Source organism: Populus trichocarpa, chromosome 6, assembly GCF_000002775.5.
Source record: "Populus trichocarpa isolate Nisqually-1 chromosome 6, P.trichocarpa_v4.1, whole genome shotgun sequence".
Taxonomy (NCBI): domain Eukaryota; kingdom Viridiplantae; phylum Streptophyta; class Magnoliopsida; order Malpighiales; family Salicaceae; genus Populus; species Populus trichocarpa.
In genome coordinates this window covers 9,037,515-9,058,116 of record NC_037290.2, presented here as the reverse complement: position 1 = coordinate 9,058,116, position 20,602 = coordinate 9,037,515, and the positions used below count along the sequence as shown (strand labels likewise).

Genomic DNA, 20,602 nt, shown 5'->3' with positions numbered 1-20,602 from the left:
CAAGGAATGCCGTGTTTTGGTCGTTGTAAGCTTTTTAAACATGGTGGGGTGAACTACTCGGCGGTACGTTCAATGCATAAGCCAACTTTTTTTTTTTTTTAATGTATATTTATTAAAATATAAAATTACTTGTAAAACCATGAATAATAAAAAAAAATAAAATAAAATTACTGAGTTGGCCATAATTAATTATAAAATGAACAAAAAATCCATTAAAAAAATCCAATTATTCCCATCTAACATTTGTTTTTTTTTTATAAAAAAAACAAACAATAATTTTAAAAACTAAAATAAAATGATTGAACTGGCCATAATCAATTTCTAAAACGAACAATAAATCCCGTAAAAAACAATTATTCCCAACTAACATTTTGTTTTAGAAAAACAAGACAATAATTTTACTGTTTTAATCCCCAGTAAATCGATGCATTTCTTCGTGATTTTCCCACACCACGGGCCTTAGGTTATGCTAATTAACGTGGCAGCAGTGGCTGAAGCGTGACGCGTGCAATCAGGTTATCTACCCTTTCACGGAGGACACCAAAAAGGAAAAACAGGAAAATCCCAATCAACATTCCGCCAACGTGTGATGTGAACAAAGTATCCTTCCCTTTTCTAATTTCCACCAGCCTCCCCTCAAAAAGTAACAACCTTAACAAAAAAAAGAAAGACCATCCCTCGTACTAGTCCTCTAACTGTATAAAGTCTCTCAATTGAATCCCCTAGCTACCAGTTTGATCAAATGAACTTGACATCTATGTATTTCTTCTTTATATAAGGAAGCTCCTGTTTGGATGCGGTCTAGATGGAGATTGATAAAATTAATTATTTTTTATTTAAAATTATTTTTTTACATTTTTAAATAGTTTTGATATATTTATATAAAAAATAAATTTAAAAAATAAAAAAAAAAATTATTTTAATACATTAAAAAATATTTTAAAAAACAACCACTGTAAAACTATCAAACACCTTCGAAGACATTAAACATTGCACATGTGATGCTAGTCACGTATTTTCTAATGATATATATTTTTAAAATTTTAAACATAAGAAAGAACACATGTGCAAGATAAATTATTTCAATCATGTCTTAACTTGCCCTTCTAAAATTAATTGAAAGTAATTGTATAGTAATTTCACATGCAAAACCCGAGAGAGCACGTGACTAGTATGTGCATTATATTAACGATATCTCCTGTTATTTTAACAAAAGGACCCAATGTGGGACGCAATTGAGAAAATCGTTAATGGGGTGGACTGATATGAGATTTGCCCTAAATTAAACTATACTAATAAAAACAATTAACTTCTCAACCATGAAGAACAAAAAAAATAATTAAAAAACCCAAAGCATATTACGATCACACCACCAAATAAATCGCACCGCTTTCCTTTCTCTCTCCGACAATGGAATTCTAGAGAGAGAAAAATTGCAAAAAAAAAAAAAAGGAAAAGAAAAACAAGTTCAGGTTCAATTCACCTGTACCAGACTTTGAAGTCAGTCTCTCTCTCTCTCTCTCTCTCTCTATCTATCTAAAGATGGCGGTTTTACTCTTTTTTTAACCTCTAAAGAAAAGAAGAAAAAAATTTCTCAATGGAAATGCCCGGTCGAAGATCCAACTACACTCTCCTTAGCCAGCAGGCAGAAGAGCAACAGCAAGCAGCGGCAGCATACTACGAGTCGTCTCTCTCAGGTGACTCGAAAAACAACAAACTAACAATAAAGCAAGAGAGAAGCTTCGTGGATTGGGAGTCGGATCATAGAGCAATAGCAAATCAACAGCAAGGAAACAGTAATCGAATTGGTTTGTATCCATCCCCTGCAGCGATCGGGTTACAAAGGCAATCGAGCGGGAGTAGTTTCGGAGAGAGTTCGTTATCGGGAGAGTATTACCCGCCGACGACTCTGTCAACGGGCGGAGGAAATGAGATTGATCAGGCGTATGGGTATGAGGATGGGAATTTTGTGAGGGCGGCGGCCAGACCTCCCGTGGATGTATCTGCTAATAATGGATCGTCAGGGAAGAGTTGGGCGCAGCAAACTGAGGAAAGTTATCAGTTACAGCTGGCTTTGGCTTTGAGATTGTCGTCCGAGGCCACCTGTGCTGACGATCCTCATTTTTTGGATCCAGTTCCGGATGAATCAGCCTTGCGCTCCTCTACCTCTAACTCGCCAGAGGCCTTGTCTCATCGATTTTGGGTATGCTTGCTACTTTATTGCCTGATGAGAATAATGTATGGGTGATAAAGAAACGTTGAACTCTTAGATAGCTAGGGAGATGAGGGCAAATTAATTTAGTCGATAAATAATGTTTGAAATACATTCTAAATGATCATGCAATGAAAATGAACCAATAACATGGAAGACGAGATGTGTTGTTTGAGATAATTTGGGGAAGGATTAAGTTTATCATTTTTTGGTTCGCTCATGACAAAAAGCTTAAAGTTCAGTGGTTGTACATCGTTAAGCTAGATCAAAATTCCTTTCTCTTAATTAGCCCTGCTGCAAATTCCTTTCTTCATCATCCCTGTTGCTCTTGGTGGATGATTGCATGGAATTGCTCTCATTTAGTTTTACTGATACTTCTCAATCTGTACCTTTAGATTGAACTGGTGACATGGAAGCAAACTTTACATTAAGCTTGCAGCAGCTGAGTAGACAACCGTTGTCTAACTGTCTTCCAAGTAGTTTCTTCTAGCTTTTGCTTTTGGCGGATCAAAACTCTGGCATCGTTGTATCTATCCTAGCCTAATAATATCATGCATGTTAGTTCATTTTAGTTTAGTAAAGGGAAAGATCAAATATTCATAGTTCCCCTTTTTATTTGGTTCCTCCTATTACAAAATAATAAACCTTGATTATTGGCATTCACTGTGAAAAGATGCTCGTTAATAGTGTAATGCACATCAGGTGAATGGTTGCTTATCATACTTCAACAAAATTCCCGATGGATTTTACCTAATTCACGGGATGGATCCATATGTGTGGACTGTGTGCACTGATTTGCAAGATAATGGTCGTATTCCATCAATTGAATCACTGAAGTCTGTGGATCCCAATGCTGATTCTTCAATGGAAGTGGTTTTGATTGATCGGCGTAGTGATCCGAACTTAAAGGAACTCCAAAATAGGGTCCATGGCATCTCTTGTAGCTCTATAACAACAAAAGAGGTAGTTGATCAGCTGGCAAAACTTGTTTGCAACCGGATGGGGTGAGTTCCAGTCTTTAATTGTGCAAAAATCTAGGAGGTAGCTTTTTAAATAATACTTTGTTCATCACATTTTTATTGCTATCATAAGGGGGCCAGCCAGCAGAGGAGAAGATGATTTCATTTCCATCTGGAAGGAATGCAGTGATAATCTAAAAGATTGCTTAGAATCTATTGTGGTTCCAATAGGCAGCCTATCCATTGGTCTATGTAGACATAGAGCTTTACTATTCAAGGTAAGATCTTTCATATTTTCATGCACTGATTTCTGTTTTTGGTTTCAACAGTTAACAAGGTTATTATTTGCAACTTTTATGTGAGTTGCTGTATTTTAATATTCATCTCAAGTATAATGAAGCATGTTTCTTAACAGTCTGGCTAAAGATTCCTGATTGTGAACTATTTTTTGTAATTTTTTCTTGGTAGCAGAAAGGGATTGACGGAAACTTGTATGATTTGTGTAGGTGTTAGCTGACACCATTGATTTACCATGTCGAATTGCAAAGGGCTGCAAATATTGTAAAAGGGATGATGGTTCCTCCTGTCTTGTTCGGTTCGGGCTTGACAGGTTATTATTTTTTCCTTTTTGCCAGATTGTGGTTTCTTTTTCTTATGATGTATTCCAATTCAACAATTTATCCAACTTAGTCAGTTGGTTTAAATGAAAAGCTAATTAATCCTGGTTAATTATGAGTTATTGACATTCTCTCATCATTGTAGATTTTTCCTTTACATTCTTGTGAACACAACCTCCCTTTTTCTGGGATCTATTCAACTGCTCATTCCTTATTACATGTTAAGAACACCGGAGAAATTCATTTTAAGATTAACAAAGTAGAAACACTGCATACAAATTCAATGTAATCAATATCTTGTGTAAAGGTAAACAAAATTTTTTATATCAATAAATACTAAATTGCCAGTTGCTTGCTTTGGTTTTTTTTTGTTCTCCTTCTTTCTTCCTTCGGGTTCATCAATTGGATCATTCTTTTAATGATGCAATCATGATCTTTTTGGCAGTCTGGGACTTTGGCAACTGCATGTTTCATACTTACAGCTGCAAGTTGCAAGCAACATCTGACAAAGTATGTTTAATTCATTTCAGGGAGTATCTAGTTGACTTAGTTGGGAGGCCTGGTTTTTTATGCGAGCCTGATTCCTTGCTTAACGGTCCTTCTTCCATCTCAATTTCTTCCCCATTGCGCTTTCCTCGAATCAAATCAACTGAAAGTACTGTTGATTTTAGGCAATTGGCCAAACAATATTTCTTGGACTGCCAATCACTTAATCTTGTATTTGATGATGCGTCAACAGGTAAATATTTTAAAAAGAAGTTGTATAAACTACACAAGTCCATATTTCTTTGACCTGTCTCTGGATTTGTTTATTTGGCTTCAACATGCAATTTTTATTATTTGCTTGCATTGAAGAGGGTGTCATTTGTGTTTGCCAATTTCTCATGTCATATGCCCTTCATTGCAAGCTTTAATTAATTGCCCAAAGTGATCGTTTTATAAGAATTTGCTACTTAGATTCTTATATACTGTTATTGCTAATTTCTTGTTTTGCTGCTAAAACTTGGTATTGGTTGATAGATTTGCTTTAGAGCATTGTGTCCATGCATGAGGCAATTCAAATGCATAAAAACCCTTATAAAGTTTATTTTTCCCAACCAATGGAGAAATTATTAATTGTACCTAGTTCACAAGTGAGACCATGAACCAACCAACTATGTGAGGACACAATCATTTTTGTCTTTCCTTTGAATAAAAAAAATCTTTCTATTATTTTAAAGCCATAGTTATTGTTTGTTTATTTTAAAGTTGATGATGTTGTCAAATAAGATGATATATCCTTCCACAATTGATTGGTCCCTAGTTGTGAACATGTTCATCTAATAATTTCTCTGGTAGAATACTTGTACTTATCAAACCAAAGAACCGTACAATTATTTGTTCATTAAAATACTTAAATGTATTGGATGGATTACCTTTCGATGACCTACTTTACTGTAGACATTCCTAATTTAATTTTATATATCCCATCTTGCACAAACTCGCTGACATACATATGCTCATTGCTTTACAATTCAAGAGTTTTAGTTTTTTAGCTTTGTGGAAATTGTTGCAACTACATTTATGAAGCAGATAGACAAGACTGGTTCTGAAAAGAAGTTCATGAAGAAACTCAGAAGCTTCTTATATGAAGCTTCAAGTTGTTTTAATTATTTTCCTAGTTAATTTTGGGTTTTAATTATTTGTTTACTACTTAGCTTAAGACTTATAATTTAATTAGTATTTTATTATTGAAGAATCCTAATGCCAGATGTATTGTATTAATTTGGTAAGTTTTAATTATGAATTCTTTTCTATAAAGGATTTTAGGATTAATATAAATAGGTATATCTAGTTTATTTTGAGATTCAAACTATTTAAACTTTTGATAAAATATCAAAGATTTTCTATATTTCTCTATAGTGTTAGGTCTATAACCTTTGAGCTTGAGAACTCTAGTTTCTACCAGCTATTTGCCTCGTCAATTGGTATCAGAGTAGGTTGGCCTCTTTGATGGATGGAGATGATAACAACCCACTAGGCAATGCATAAGTGGAGGCCCTCTGGGGTGTGTGATCGTTTGGAGCAAGCTATAGTAGATCTAACTCGGTTAATGGGTAACGCAAACAAGAATCGTGAGGAAGAGAGGAACTTGCCTGGAGACTTACCTTAAGGCAGGCCTAACCCCGGACCATTCTTGAAATTCCACCTAGACAACCAATTGTCCATGTGGATGGTATTGGTGGAGACGAATTTGATGAGATAGACCATTGTAACAAACACATGATTTTCGCATCAAGATAGAAATTACAACATTCTATAGAGATTTGGACATAGAAGAATTCATGGATTAGATCGCTGAATGTGATAGGGTTAAAGAGTACTTAGGTTTCTTAGAAGAGAAGATGGTGAAATTGGTCGCATATAACCTGAAGGGTGGAGCTTCTTCCTAGTGGAAACGTCAAACAAATACATGGTTAAGAGAAGGGAGACAACCTATTATGTCATGGATGTACATGAGGCGATTATTGCATGAGAGATTCCTCTCTCCTGACTATAAACAATATTTGTTTTAGCGATACTAGGATTGTTCACAAGATAATAAATTTGTCAGTGGGTATACCGTTGAATTTCAAAGGTTGGCAGAACATAACAAACTCCAAGAGATAGAGAATCAGTAGGTTGCAAGGTTTATCAGAGATTTAAAGTAACAATCCAAGACAAGATTAGAGTATGGATGTTTACGCTCTCGAAGGTAAGCAATATGACGTTAAAGGCTGAGATGCTAATGAAAGAGAAGGTTGGTAGTAGTGAAAGATTTGATAGGTCCAATCCTTCTAGGAGACCATATAATGAGATAAGTAGATTCGGTCCTACTGATAAGGGGAAGGCAGCAAGCCAACTCAAAAGAGATAATGAACAAGTTGAAACAAACAAATTGAACAAACCCCATGCCATGCCAATGATAGCTAAGTGCTTTAAATGTGGAGAACCAGAACACCGTTCTAGTGATTTTAGGAGAGAAATCGGTCAATCTAATTAAAGGGCAGTATGAGCCAGAACCCTCCAATGATAAGGGTGAGCTGTGTGAACTTGATGGGTATGACAAAAGATTTTTATAAGGATGATGATGAGAGACAAACCTATGTGGTTAGAAAGATGCTGCTAACACTAAAGGTTGTTGCAGCGAAACAAGTTATTTCATAACCGTTGCACTATAAATAAAAACTTGTTTGACTTAATTATCTATAATGGAAGCTGTGAAAATATTATTGGTAAATATACTGTTGATAAATTGAAATTACCACAAGAACCTCATCTTGAACCTTACAAGATTGGATGAATTAAGTTAGTGAGAGAGATAAAGGTAAACCAATGATGTAGAGTACCCTTTTCCATTGGGAAGTATAGGGATGAAATGTATTGTGATGAGGTAAATATGGATGCTTGTAGTTTGATTTTTGGTAGGCCTTGACAATATGATGTGGATGCTAAACACCTGGGAAGATATAATTTGTATAAAATTAGAAAGAATGGTGTGAGTTATACTCGTGTCTTTGAAGGGATAATCCAACCCTAAAGCTTTTAAAGTAGAGGGGAAGACTTTCTTACCATAACTAGTTCAGGACTTGAGATGCAAGCAGGGGTATGGAAAACTGGGCAAATTCATGCATTGGTTGTGAAGACATTAGTGGATGAACATGCAAAAAAGAAAAGTACAAACATTCTTGAAACAATTAAGCCTTTATTTGCCGATTTTAAGGAGATTCTACATGATGAATTGCCGGATGGGTTGCCATCGATGAGAGACATTCAACATCATATTGATTTGGTGCCGGGAGCTAGCCTTTAAGTCTACCACATTACTGAATGAGCCCTAAAGAGGGTGAGATATTAAAGAAGGTAGAAGAGCTGTTGAGAAATGGTCAGATTCAAGAGAGTAAGTTCTTATGCATTTTCAGCATTGTTGACTCCAAAGAAGGATGACAATTGGCGTTTGTGTGGACAATTGCGCCATTAACAAATAACCTTGGGATACTAGTTTTCAATCCTCGGTTAGATGACATGCTTGATCATATACACAAGGCATCAATCTTTACGAAGATTGACTTGAGGAGCGGTTACCATCAAATTCGGATTCGGCCAGGTGATGAGTGAAAGACAACTTTCAAGACAAAAGAGGGATTGCATGAGTGGTTGGTTATGCCTTTTGGGCTATCTAATGCGCCAAACATTTTTATAAGGGTGATATATTTTTTCTACGATCTTTTATAAATAAGTTAATGGTTGTTTATTTTGATGATATCTTGATTTATAGTAGATCTGAGATTTGATCACGTGGGACACTTGAGGAAGGTGCTTTAAGTGCTGCTAGAAAACAAATTATACGTGAATATGAAGAAGTGTAGTTTTATGATTGATAAGCTACTGTTTTTAGGCTTTATTGTTAGTACAGATGATATACATGTTAATGATGAGAAGGTCCAGGCCAACCCCTAAAACAGATAATGAGGCTCGTAGTCTCCATGAGTTAACTACTTTTTATTGGTGATTCGTTAGAGATTTCAGTAATATTACGAGACCCATTACTGATTGCATGAAGAAAAGGAAATTTGATTGGAGAAGAGGCAGAAAAGAACTTTGCTTTAATCAAAGAAAAACTAAGCAATGCTTCGGTTTTAGCACCTCTAAATTTTGACAAACTGTTTGAGGTAGAATGTAATGCTTGTGGTGTTGAGATTGATGGAGTTCTATCCTAAAAGAAGAGACCCATGATATTTTTTGGTGAGAAGTTTATTGATGCTAGGTTAAAGTGGTCCATATACAACAAAGAGTTCAATGCTATTTTTTTTAACTCTTATGAAGTGAGAGCATTATCTGATTGGTAAAGAGTTTATGTTGTATTCTGACCATGAGGTGTTGGGATTTTTACATAATTAAAGAAGAATAAGTAATGACATGTATGCAAGATGGGTTACTTACCTCCAATGGTTTCCAATTATAATTGTGTATAAGGTTGGGGTTCAAAATAAAGTTGTTAACGCTTTGAGTAGAAGAGCAACCTTGCTGGTTACTCTTAAGGGATCACTGAATTCAATTGTTTGAAAGAGTTGTACGAGTATGATGAGGATTCAGTGAGGTATGGAAGAAGTGTTAAAATCTGCCCGCTGATGACTTTCACATTCATGATGGATTTTTGATGAAAGGTAATCAACTTTGCATTCCTCGGTCTTCATTACAGGAGAAGGTGATTCAGGATTTGCATGGAGGAGTTTTGATTGGTCACTTGGGGTGACATAAGACTACTAATGTTGTCCTTGATGATATTATTGGCCTCACTTGAAACAGGATATTAGTAAGTTTATGCAAAAATATTATATTTGTCAAATTGCCAATGAACTAAGTACAGAATACAAGTCTATATATATGTGCCTCTAATTATTCTTAAATACATATAGAAGGACTTGTCTATGGATTTTGTACTTGGATTACCTCGTGCACAAAGGGATGGATTCTGTATTTGTTGTAGTTAACTGGTTCTCAAAGATGATGCATGACACATTTTATTCCTTGTAAAAAAATGAATGATGTGTCTTCTATTGCTTAACTTTTCTTCCGAGTGGTGGTTCATTTACATGGGTGTTGAAGACCATCACTTTTGATTTGGACAGTAAGTTTCTCGGTCACTTTTGGCATACGTTATGGAAATTGTATGATTCTTCATTACAGTTCAGTAGCACAAATCCACATGTAGATAGGTAGACCATTGAATTGAACACTTGAAAACTTGTTAAAGAGCATTTGCGGTGACAAGCTGAAACAATGAGATTATGCCCTTGCACAAGCAGAATTTGCAAATAACAGTGCTAGACACAGTGCCACAGGTAAATCACAATTTGAGATTGTATATCTACAGTGTCCTAAGCATTTGCTAGATTTGATGCCAATTCAGAAGGGTGTTGGGTTTAAAGTGGCTACGAAGAAGATGACCATGGATGCGCAAGCTACTGTGGAGGATGTGAAGCAGAAGTTGATGAAGACCAATACCAAATATAAGGAAGTTGTTGATATACACTGCGTAGCTAAAGTGTTCAAGGAAGGAAATAAGGTGATGGTGCTCTTTCACAACAAGAGATTTTCCGGTGGGATCGTATAGCAAACTACAACAAAAGAAATATGGTCTTTACACCGTCTTGACGAAGATTAGTGACAATGTTTATGTTATTGATTTACCTGATAATATGAGTATTTCCGGAACTTTTAATGTGTCAATACATTTATTATTTCTATGATGATCAACCTTTGTATCCAAAGCTTAGAGATGACTCAACGAGTCTTTTGCAAGTAGAAGGATTGGCGAGAAGCGTGTCGCAACTACATTTATGAACCAAATAGACAAGTCCAATCTTGAAAAGAGTATGTGAAAAAATACATAAGCATGTGATATGAAGCTTGAAGTTGTTTTAATTATTTTTCTAGTTAATTTTGGATTTTAATTATTTGTTTTCTATTTAGCTTAGAATTTATAATTTAATTAGTATTTTACTTTTTAAGAATCTTAATGCTAAATGAATTCGATTAATTAGGTAAGTTTTAATGAGGAATTCTTTTCTATAAAAGATTTAGATTTTTAATAAAATATAAGAGATTTTCCTTCTTTCTCTACTGTGTTAGAGCCCTAACCTTAGAGTTTGAGAACCAATTTCTATGCACACTATTCGCCGCGTCACGTGAGACTTATTTGATGGTTCTAATCTGCATGCTTTAGCTTCTTTGTAACTTTGATAACCAAAGACCAAGCAGATGGTTGTGTGGTATAATAACCTTCTCTCTTCTCATAATTGATTTTGGAGAAAAAGCCTTGATCTTGGGTGGTAATCCAATCACTTTTGGAAGGATAGGAAGCCATGTTGACTTCTTATGTGTATTTAAGAGACCTCCTTTGTTAAATTAGGTTTTCTTTTTAACTCTTTAGCATGATAACTTAAATACTTCATCAGTGTTAATATGTGTTTAAACAAACAGGTGTTTTGCTTTGAATAATTTAGTTTGGGTTTGATAGAGTATAAAAACAAGTTAATGGTTTGGTTAGTTGGAAAATTTTGTAAGGGTAAATTGTAAAAGTTGGTCAAAGTAGAGATAATTACTGAACAAATTATTCAGTGCAATTATTAAGAGAAGGCACATAAAGTACAAAAAACCATCTATCTCTACTTTTGAAGTAATGGTTTTTCCTTGTGCTTATATGCCTTTTCTAATTTTGGTTCAAGAATTACGTTTAACTTTAGATGGTAGTTGCTGAGTATTATCTTTATGGTTAGTTTGTTACGAACTTCTTAGCCAGAAGCTCACCTCATTTTTAAGTTTAATGTAGATTGATAATTACTAATTTAGTGAATTGCACCTTTTTAAAGTCTGCTAACCATGTGCTTGTCATATGAGCATAATAAACAGGTCATGTTGATGTGGTTTGTGTGCATTTTATATTTCCATATTATTGCCATTAGTTCTTGTCTTTTTCTGTTTTTTTCCAATCCAATCCAATTACAATCATATACATATTCGTTTTGATTTCCTTAGTTCCATTACCCATATGTGATGTATGATATGCTGACCATCAAATTTATTAAACTTTGCTAATATTCCCCCCTCTGCTAGGTAGTATATATGTCTAATTATTGAATTCCCTTGCGAAACTGGAATTTGATTTTGATGTTTCTGTTTTTCTATCGTATCCAAAGTGTAAAATTGGGCTTTTGCATCTATTAGTTTTCCATGTAGTGAAGAAAATGCTAAGTTTCCATTGCTATTGACTGCTGTAATTGCAGGTACTGTTCATGATGGTGAAGCTCCTGGATTTTCCATGTATCCTAAAAAAACTGACAGGACAGACTCGGAAATAAGTAACCATGTGCAACTCCCAAGTAACAGCAATGAAATTTCTCAGTTACCTCTGCCACAGAAAGTTAGTCGGATAAGTAATCATGTGCAACTCCCAAGCAAAGATTCCATGTTTTCTGAAGGTAGTCAACTGCTTTCTGGTAAAACAAGTAAAGAACTTTCACTTGATGCGGAGGATTCGGATATTCCATGGAATGATCTTGTTTTAAAAGAGAGAATTGGAGCAGGTACTTTTCTTGATAGACTTGGAAAGAAAAAAACATGATCATGGTATATTAGCATAGCACCCATGCTTCTCTCATGCCATTATGCTATTGGCCCCAATTTTCTTTGGGAGACTGCACTTATTTTGTGAATGGGTGTATTTTCAGGTTCTTTTGGAACTGTCCATCGTGCTGACTGGCATGGCTCGGTAAGCTTTTCGTATTTTTTTATGCAGTTGCATCACGATAGAAATGGTGAAGCAATGTTTTGCACTCTGATTTCTTCTCTGGTTTCTGAATGTTGATCACAATCCATGATTGGTTAGTGTAGGATATGTTTATATTTATTTGGGGTGGAGATTTTAAGAATGGTTATTTGCCTGACCACTTGATGGAATCTGAAGGAATATGGAAACTTAAGCTATATGGGACAATGTTTAATTTCGGTAAAATCCAAATTAAAAAGGAAAACGAGTTGAATTTTATTATTTCCTTGCCTTTTATCTCAACATAGCATCCGAAGGACTATAACATTCACCTGATCAGATAGTTCTACGGGGCGCAGCTATGGTGTTATGTTCAAGCAATATTGCAGCCTTCAAGTTCTTGCTGGGACTGCAATCAACATACCTAGGATGTATTTTTTATCACCCAATATTTTTGCATTTTTATGTTGCCAAGAAAAGCCTGTCCTCTATCTTGTTCCAATTTTTCTTTTTTATCTGTACTCATCTCTTGCTGCATTACTGTCATTCTTGCATTTGAAAATAGAAGGATGCACATTTATATATATAGTCATTTTTTAGTGGATATTTAAATATTGTTTGCCTTCTCCATTGATTGAATTTTCTTGAGGTCAATTTTAAACTAAATTCTATGATCCAATCTATTGCACAACATTTTGAATATATGTGGTAATTGCAGGATGTTGCTGTGAAAATTCTCATGGAGCAAGACTTTCATGCTGATCGCTTTAAGGAATTTCTGAGGGAGGTGTGTTTTATCTAGAATTGAGTGTGATGTGCACTAAGCTCAAGAATTTTTTTTTCTATTTCTTCGTTTGTATTTGATATGTGAAGCTTCATATCTTTTGTTCAGGTTGCAATAATGAAACGCTTGCGGCATCCAAATATTGTTCTTTTTATGGGTGCAGTTACTCAACCGCCGAACTTATCCATAGTGACAGAATATTTATCAAGGTTCTGTTATTTCTTAGAAACCCCCCTCCTATTTCTTGTATAACGTGGTCTCTATAGAGTAAAACCGTTGTCTGCTTCACTTATTTGAATGTAAATCTTATCGCTGTTGAAGTTAAACCAACTAAATATTTTTGTTTGCACTGCAGGGGTAGCTTGTATAGGCTTTTGCGCAAGTCAGGTGCAAGAGAGGTGCTGGATGAAAGGCGTCGGTTGAATATGGCTTATGATGTGGTATGCATGTGAAAACTTCATGTTTTCTGTAATCTCTTCCTTTTCTATATTTAAACTCGTCATGGGCATTCAATATCAATATCGTCTCCTTGTCTGGGATAGCTAATTGAGTTTTCATTGTTGTTCACAGGCAAAGGGTATGAATTATCTTCACAAACGTAATCCCCCCATTGTCCATAGAGATCTAAAATCTCCTAATCTTCTGGTTGACAAAAAATATACAGTGAAGGTAAGGCTGATAAATCCTTGCATGTAGGGGAAAGACTGCCAATTTCCCATTTTATGATTAGAGAGGAGGGAAACATAATTAAACTCTGTTGCCTTTTGCAATCATGAATTTAATTTGTAATATATGAAGCCTTGGTAGGCTTTGAAGAATATACTGTTAAACAACTGGATCTAGGTAATTCACAGGGCTTGTTATCTTTTTCCCTACATGGTTAGATGCTATCATGTCCTGGTATTGTTGCTTGCTATGGTTTTGCTTTGATTATTTCTGGGTTGTCTCGTAGATGAAAGCTAGCCTGTTCAGGATAGTCATTTTTCTTGCTTGTATGATGCATCACATTGACAATGCTTTGCGAAATTTTTTGTTGACAAGTTCCAATTCAACATGAGTGTTGATGTCATTTACTGCATGATGAAGTTGCGAACTTCAGCACAGTGAAGAGATAGTAGCATCACTTTTTTTCTCTAACAGAATTTCTTTAGTAGATGTAAAGATTAATGCGATATTATTTTATGCCTCAATTAGAAGGATATGTGATTCTGTTAACAAGCGAGCACGTTTATGAAGGAAAATTTGCTTGGCATCTTTTGTTTTCTTTTGTAAGAATTGCTTTGTGTACCAGGGTGTGTTCTGGGGCCTCCAAATGTTGTTTTATTTCTTTTTTCCCTTCTGTTAAGATTTCAGTTTTGTTATCAAGTGCTTCTTTTACTTTGTTACATGTCTTTCCCTTTTGCTTGCTTTGTCTGATCCATTCAGGTTTGTGATTTTGGGCTTTCTCGTTTCAAAGCAAACACATTTCTTTCATCAAAGTCAGCAGCAGGGACTGTAAGTGCAGTAAAACTTAACAACAACAACATGACTGGATCTTTATTTTAAGGTGGCATGGGACACTCTTTATTGAAATATGTGCTTAACAATACCTTTTCCAATTTATTAGCCTGAGTGGATGGCACCTGAAGTTCTCCGTGATGAACTTTCAAATGAGAAGTCTGATGTATACAGCTTTGGTGTAATCTTGTGGGAGCTAGCAACATTGCAGCAACCTTGGAGCAATTTAAATGCAGCACAGGTTTGTGTTATGATAGTTTCATTTTTGATTTGGAAATGATAGAATTTGAATGGGCAGATTATCCCATGTTGGCAATTTAACTCATTATTGCAATTAGGATTAAGAAAAATCTTGGAAATGGATACTCAGAATATTATTAAATGAGACAATATCCCATAAGTGGATGTCTGCATTAATAACAAGTCAGTTGAAACTATAAAAAAGACACCCGCCAGTTTAGGCCTCTCTAATTTATAGGACCCACATATTGTGTTTTATCCTTCCTCAAGGTCCTCAGTTGGAAAGTTGCTTTCTGATGCTAGCTTTTATGCCTAGACATCCCATACAAAATAGATGCCTTTCCCTTCACGTTCCACGCATTTAGCTGAAGTTATGTGTTCATCATAAATGGGCACATGACCTATTTTTAAGGTGTCCACCTCCAGGCTGTAGCAATGGGCTAAAATAGAGCCAGTTCTATTGCTTGAGGGGTGTAGAAGCTGTTTGTGTGCTTTTATTAAAGCTTTTCGAGCTTATTTAGGAGCCAGACCGCTGCATGTGTATGGTTATTGAAGTTGTTTCATTTTATTTAAGTGTTGCAAAATATACCCTCATTTTGGTTATTGTGGTGGCCGCCAGTTCTGCTGTCTCTCATTCACATACCCTCATTTTGGTTATGTGGGATGATTTTATTATGCCTGTATTCATCCTTTTCCTTTCTTGTCTTTTCTTTTCTTTTTCATGGCTGATGCAAGTTCGGTTCCTTGGTACATTGTGTTTTTGCAATCACTGGTGACAATACATTGTTTGAAATCGATTACAAGATATAGATTATGGATATGGATATGGATACTATCTTATAGGTTGTGGCAGCTGTTGGTTTCAAGGGCAAAAGGCTTGAGATTCCACGGGATTTAAATCCTCATGTGGCTGCTTTAATAGAAGCGTGCTGGGCCAAGTAAGTTGCAACCCTTTTCAGTTAACTGTACACACTATTTGCACCCCCATTGTTTTTTATTTATACAAATGGTTTCCTACAGTGAACCATGGAAACGACCTTCCTTCGCCAGCATCATGGATTCATTGAGGTCATTGATTAAACCTCCGACACCCCAGCCTGGTCTTGCGGGCATGACTTTGCTTGCCTGAAGGATTGGAACACCGGCAGTCTTATTTGTGCACATAATACAGCATTCTTTTGAGATTGGTGTCTGACAGGAATAACCACTGTCTAATCGTCTCAGGTGCAATCCAGCTTGCTATGCTAACATTGAATGATGCCTGAATCTGAAGTCAGCATTACCTTTTCTGCTGCGACATGTATTGTTTGCCTAGGTGGGTAAATTGTATAAAGTCTTGTAATTTTGCATGTAAAGTCTGTAACTTAAATTAGCTTTAATGAGAAGTAGCTTCCTCGGCCTAATCTTCATTTGCTATCAGATTTCAATTTTTCACCCGACTTTGCTCGAACAGCTAAACAATACAAGGTAAAATATATCGATAGCTTTTTCATTAATCTCAACTAAGTGTACATTTATTTCCACACATTTAAAAAATCTGTACAACTTGATGCTCTATAAATGAAGGTTTTTAGAGTGTTTTAGCGGTAATAATTGTTTTTTAAAATTATTTTTATTTGAAAATGTATTAAAATAATATTTTTTTTAAAAAAATATTTTTAATATTAGCCCATCAAATTAAATTACAATTATTTAAATATCTATATATAAAAAATTAATTTTTATGAAATGCAATTTGAGCTGTGATGGAAACAAGGTATGATAGGTGATCAAATGTTAATCAACAAACTCACAATATATAAGATCGATGATATCTAATTTCATTATGAATTGTTTCCTTTTAAATTTATTTATTTTAAAGATTTCATTTTAATTAAAAATGAGCTATTCATCATATATGAGCTAGTGAAATTATAACGGATGAATTCTTAGGTATAATTTCTATGGATGCATGCCAATTGGATGAATTTTTCAAGAGCACCTCATTGCATCCAGGTTGAAAAGGATAAATTGTATAAGGTATAGTTGTCCTCTAATGAGTTGTGCTATTAAATCTAAATTAGGGTTATCCGTAAAGAATTATGATAGGGTAGCCTGTGAATATCTACGCGGTGGAGATGATGATATCATATTACGCAATAAAAAGGGTAAACTTGCATATATACGTTATGAATCTGAATATGACCATCAACATCCAAGATAAAATTTCTGTATAAAGATCCCAAAAAAAAAAAGAGGACATTATTAGTTTGAATTGGAAAATTTAGGATTTCTCTATTTTTTTAATTTTTAATTTTTAAAATGTATTTCAAAAATAATTAATAAGATATTACTAGTTCTATAAAATTACCCATTTGAATTTTAAAAAAATTATCTTATTTATTTAAATTATAAATTGAAATTTTGATATATTATATATATCCCAGGTAAATAGCATATAAATAAAATATTAAAAAAATGTGTACGTATATATGAGCAGCCAGCTAGTAGCTAGGTAAGTTAATAATGGTGAGTTTTTGTAAGGAAAATAAATAGTTTGAAGAAAGGTTAAATGCTTTCATATGCTCAGGCTGGGTCAACCTCTATCTTTGTCGTGTGGCGTATATGACAATGACATAACATAAAGATCTTATTTCCCATTGGCCAACGAGTTAGCTTCGCCACCAAGCATTACGACCAGCCACCGCCCCCCTTTTCAAACCCTAAACAGTAATTTCTTGGAACATCCCATCAAAATTATAGACATCGAAGGAAAAAAAAATCTAATCCCATATTGGGCTCCAACTGTCTCCTCATCAGCCACAAAACCACAACTGGCGTCACTGTTTTGGTTTGCTCAGGCCTCAGGGTATGTACCTTAAAATCAATCTATAAATAAATAAATAAAAAGTATTAATTAAGAAATAAAAAGATAAAGTAGATATAAAAATAGTTGGGTATCATTTTCGTAGGGGGGCCTGACAAAATAAAATAAGATAAAAAACTATGGTCGGGAATCCCCAGTGGAATTTGAGAAAAAAGAAAACAAAAAAAAAATGTTTGGAATAACTGTGACCGTGGCCGTGGAAGATGAACTGAACCTTCACCGCCTCTTCCTGAAGATTTTTTTATCGAACAGTTTGTCGGCGATACACAGCCCCACTCCTGTATATATTCATGCATGCATTTTCGATCCTTGCTTGTTCTATTTAAATCTCATCTTTCAAACACTCCTTTTCTGTCAAAAACCAAAGCGTAATGAGCCCAGAAGAAGACGATACATACCCAAAATCACCTCACAAATATTCTTCATTAATGGATTGTCAACAGTCTTCTAGTGCAGGGTCGATATTTGTTGAAGATTTAAGCTTCCCTGCTGCCGCACCTTCTCCTTTAATGGACCTGGAGGCTTTCTCCTATGTAAGCCCGACGACTTCAGCTCATCCAGTATCATCATCGGCGACTGCCAACGAGGTGGATGAGGAAGAGGAGATGCCACGTCCTCTTGTGTGCTTACAGGAGAATCCAGTACCGCCTTTTCTATCGAAAACATATGATCTGGTGGATGATCGGATGCTGGACCCAATAATTTCGTGGGGTTCCATTGGGGAGAGTTTCGTGGTGTGGGACCCCGAGGAGTTCGCCAGGCTTGTTCTCCCTCGGAATTTCAAGCACAACAATTTCTCCAGTTTTGTCCGACAACTCAATACTTATGTGGGTATCGTTTTATATAATATAAATACATACATCTATATTTTTACCAGGCCTCCATTGTGCTATATAATGGTACCGTTTTTTGTATATCTTTTTTTTTTCTATGCTTCCATTTTGGATATTGGATTTGACAATCTATCTTTTGTAGATGTAGCTGATGAAGGTATTTTGTTTTTGTAAGACCTGGGAATGGAATGTGTGTATTTATGGGGAGCATACATTAGTATCTGTCTGAGGTTTCTGAAAAATTCAGCTTGTATAAGATTCTTGTGCAATGGAAGGATTTGTTAATTTATATGTATAGCTTTGCTGTTCCTTGTTCATATCACAAATGGAATACAGGTGGACTTTTGTAATGCTATATGCATATTTGGTTACTGTAATGTTTGGGGTAGTAGGCAGAACCAGAATAATAGTTAGTGATGTAGGATTGTTGTCTTATGTAATATACAAGGTAGATTTAGGGAAATGATGAAAGGTTCTGCATTTGGCTAATATGTATCCCCGAGGTTTTCATCTTCGTACTGCCAACAAATGGACATTCTTCCCCTCCTAAGCATTTATTGGAACGGGGAGTTGCTTGCATCTTGTGCAGGTAGAATTTCAGGTTCATATGTTATTGCTGTTTGCCAGTTTGTCAATAATCTAGCTCATCTATATATTTAAATCAGCTATTGCTTGCATATGAAAATTGACAGCTTCAAATTCTCTTGCATGAAGCCGTATGTATTATGCCAATAATTGTATCCATATCTTGTTTTACATGGACTTCTTTTCTTCATTCATTCATTCTTGAGTTGCTCTGGGTTCAGGGGTTCCGCAAGATTGATACTGATCGATGGGAGTTTGCCAATGAATCTTTCAGAAGAGGCGAGAAGCATCTGTTGAAGAACATTCATAGGCGCAAATCAACACAGTCCCAGCAGGTTGGGAGCCACACGGGGTCTTTAACTGAAGCAGGGAGGTCTGGATTGGATAGTGAGGTAGAAAGATTAAGGAAGGAGCGGAGTGTGATGATGCAGGAAGTTATAGAACTGCAGAAGCAGCAGTCTGGGACTGTTCACGATGTGCAATCAGTAAATCAGAGACTTCAGGCAGCAGAGCAAAGGCAGAAGCAGATGGTTTCGTTCTTGGCAAAGTTGTTTCAGAATCCAGCATTCTTAGCCCGTCTCAAGCAAAAGAAGCAACAGGGAGAGATTGGTTCATCAAGGATGAAGAGGAAGTTTGTTAAGCACCAGCAACACCAACATGCCCTACCTGAATCATCAATGGAAGGGCAGATTATGAGATACATGCCTGATTGGAGAAACATCACATTATCTTCTGTGGTCCCGGATACAAGTCCAGCCTCTATTGATCAATCTCCTGATTATCTCTCAGAAGGCATGGTAGGCCTGGGTCTTGGCAGTGAAGCAATGCCATTACCTGAAATTGTTGCACCTGATGAATTTGCCATCTCAGACGAATTAGGATTGGGACAGGGATTTATCAAAACACCAGAGCAGGTTGGAGAAGGGCAATCAAGCGTGCAATTTGAAGATCCCAAGCTCAAAGGAAAGATTGATATGAGCCCGCAAAATGAGGCTGGTCTTGAATATTTTGTCTCTTTTCCTGAGGATTTGGGGATGGAGAAAAGCTTTCCAGAATTATCTTCCCCTGGCATGGAAAGAATTGTTAAACAAGAGGATGTATGGAGTTTGGCATTTAACACTAGTGCTGGTATGTCTAGTTCTAGCAATGTTCCATGGGATAATTTTTTCGGATATGATATGCCAGAGTTGGGATCAACAGGTGGCTTCTCAGATATCTGGGATATAGGTTCTGGACAAGCAGGAGGAGGTTTGAGCATGGATAAGTGGCTGGCTGATGAAAGTCCCGTTGATGAGTCTGATAGTCAAGCTGGCCAGCCAAAAGATGATAAATAAATGAATATAGACCTATTGGGTTTCATTTACACCAGCACGGTGTGGCCCGTGTAATATAGTTTATAGATCATAGGGTCTAATAATTGGACATCTCTCATGAATATTATTTGATTGAGAACCAAATCTCATTCTTTTAAAGATCCACAGGTTTCATTATAATATTCTTTGGCTTCTTGTATTAGCTATTCTTGTTCATCCATATTCTGTTAGAGTTGGATTAGGTCAGTGTTGCAGATTCTCTCTTCTTGCTACGGATACTCTCGAGTTATGAATATTGCAGGACTGCAACCAGAGACATAGAGCATTACTCTCCTGTTGGGTTTATTATATTTTTGAACATCCTGGTAAGTTTTGGTAATTTGGTTATCTTCTTCTAGTGTGCGTG

The 20,602-nt window shown here is 35.7% G+C and overlaps 2 protein-coding genes across 2 annotated transcripts; both read left to right on the top strand.

Annotated features, from left to right (window-relative positions):
• Positions 1–1,471: 1,471 nt before the first annotated feature.
• Positions 1,472–16,002, top strand: LOC18100068 (serine/threonine-protein kinase CTR1). Its single transcript, XM_006381252.3, has 15 exons — positions 1,472–2,203; positions 2,915–3,216; positions 3,305–3,449; positions 3,678–3,781; positions 4,319–4,527; positions 11,597–11,896; positions 12,041–12,081; positions 12,797–12,865; positions 12,971–13,071; positions 13,218–13,302; positions 13,433–13,531; positions 14,288–14,356; positions 14,469–14,600; positions 15,443–15,537; positions 15,620–16,002. Exons 1-15 carry the CDS (start codon positions 1,598–1,600, stop codon positions 15,726–15,728), a joined length of 2,466 nt encoding a protein of 821 aa, XP_006381314.2. The 5' UTR covers positions 1,472–1,597; the 3' UTR covers positions 15,729–16,002.
• A 1,531-nt stretch (positions 16,003–17,533) lies between these two features.
• Positions 17,534–20,398, top strand: LOC18100067 (heat stress transcription factor A-3). The gene is made up of 2 exons (XM_006381251.3): positions 17,534–18,292; positions 19,105–20,398. The coding sequence occupies exons 1-2, from the start codon at positions 17,837–17,839 to the stop codon at positions 20,215–20,217; spliced, it is 1,569 nt and encodes a 522-aa protein (XP_006381313.3). The 5' UTR covers positions 17,534–17,836; the 3' UTR covers positions 20,218–20,398.
• The last annotated feature ends 204 nt before the right edge of the window (positions 20,399–20,602 follow it).

Coding starts and splice junctions, on each gene's coding strand:
- LOC18100068 (XM_006381252.3), top strand. CDS start 1,598: ATGGAAATGCCCGGTCGAAGATCCAACTACACTCTCCTTAGCCAGCAG. Junction 2,204..2,914: donor CCTTGTCTCATCGATTTTGG/GTATGCTTGCTA, acceptor AATGCACATCAG/GTGAATGGTTGCTTATCATA. Junction 3,450..3,677: donor ATAGAGCTTTACTATTCAAG/GTAAGATCTTTC, acceptor TGATTTGTGTAG/GTGTTAGCTGACACCATTGA.
- LOC18100067 (XM_006381251.3), top strand. CDS start 17,837: ATGAGCCCAGAAGAAGACGATACATACCCAAAATCACCTCACAAATAT. Junction 18,293..19,104: donor TCCGACAACTCAATACTTAT/GTGGGTATCGTT, acceptor CTCTGGGTTCAG/GGGTTCCGCAAGATTGATAC.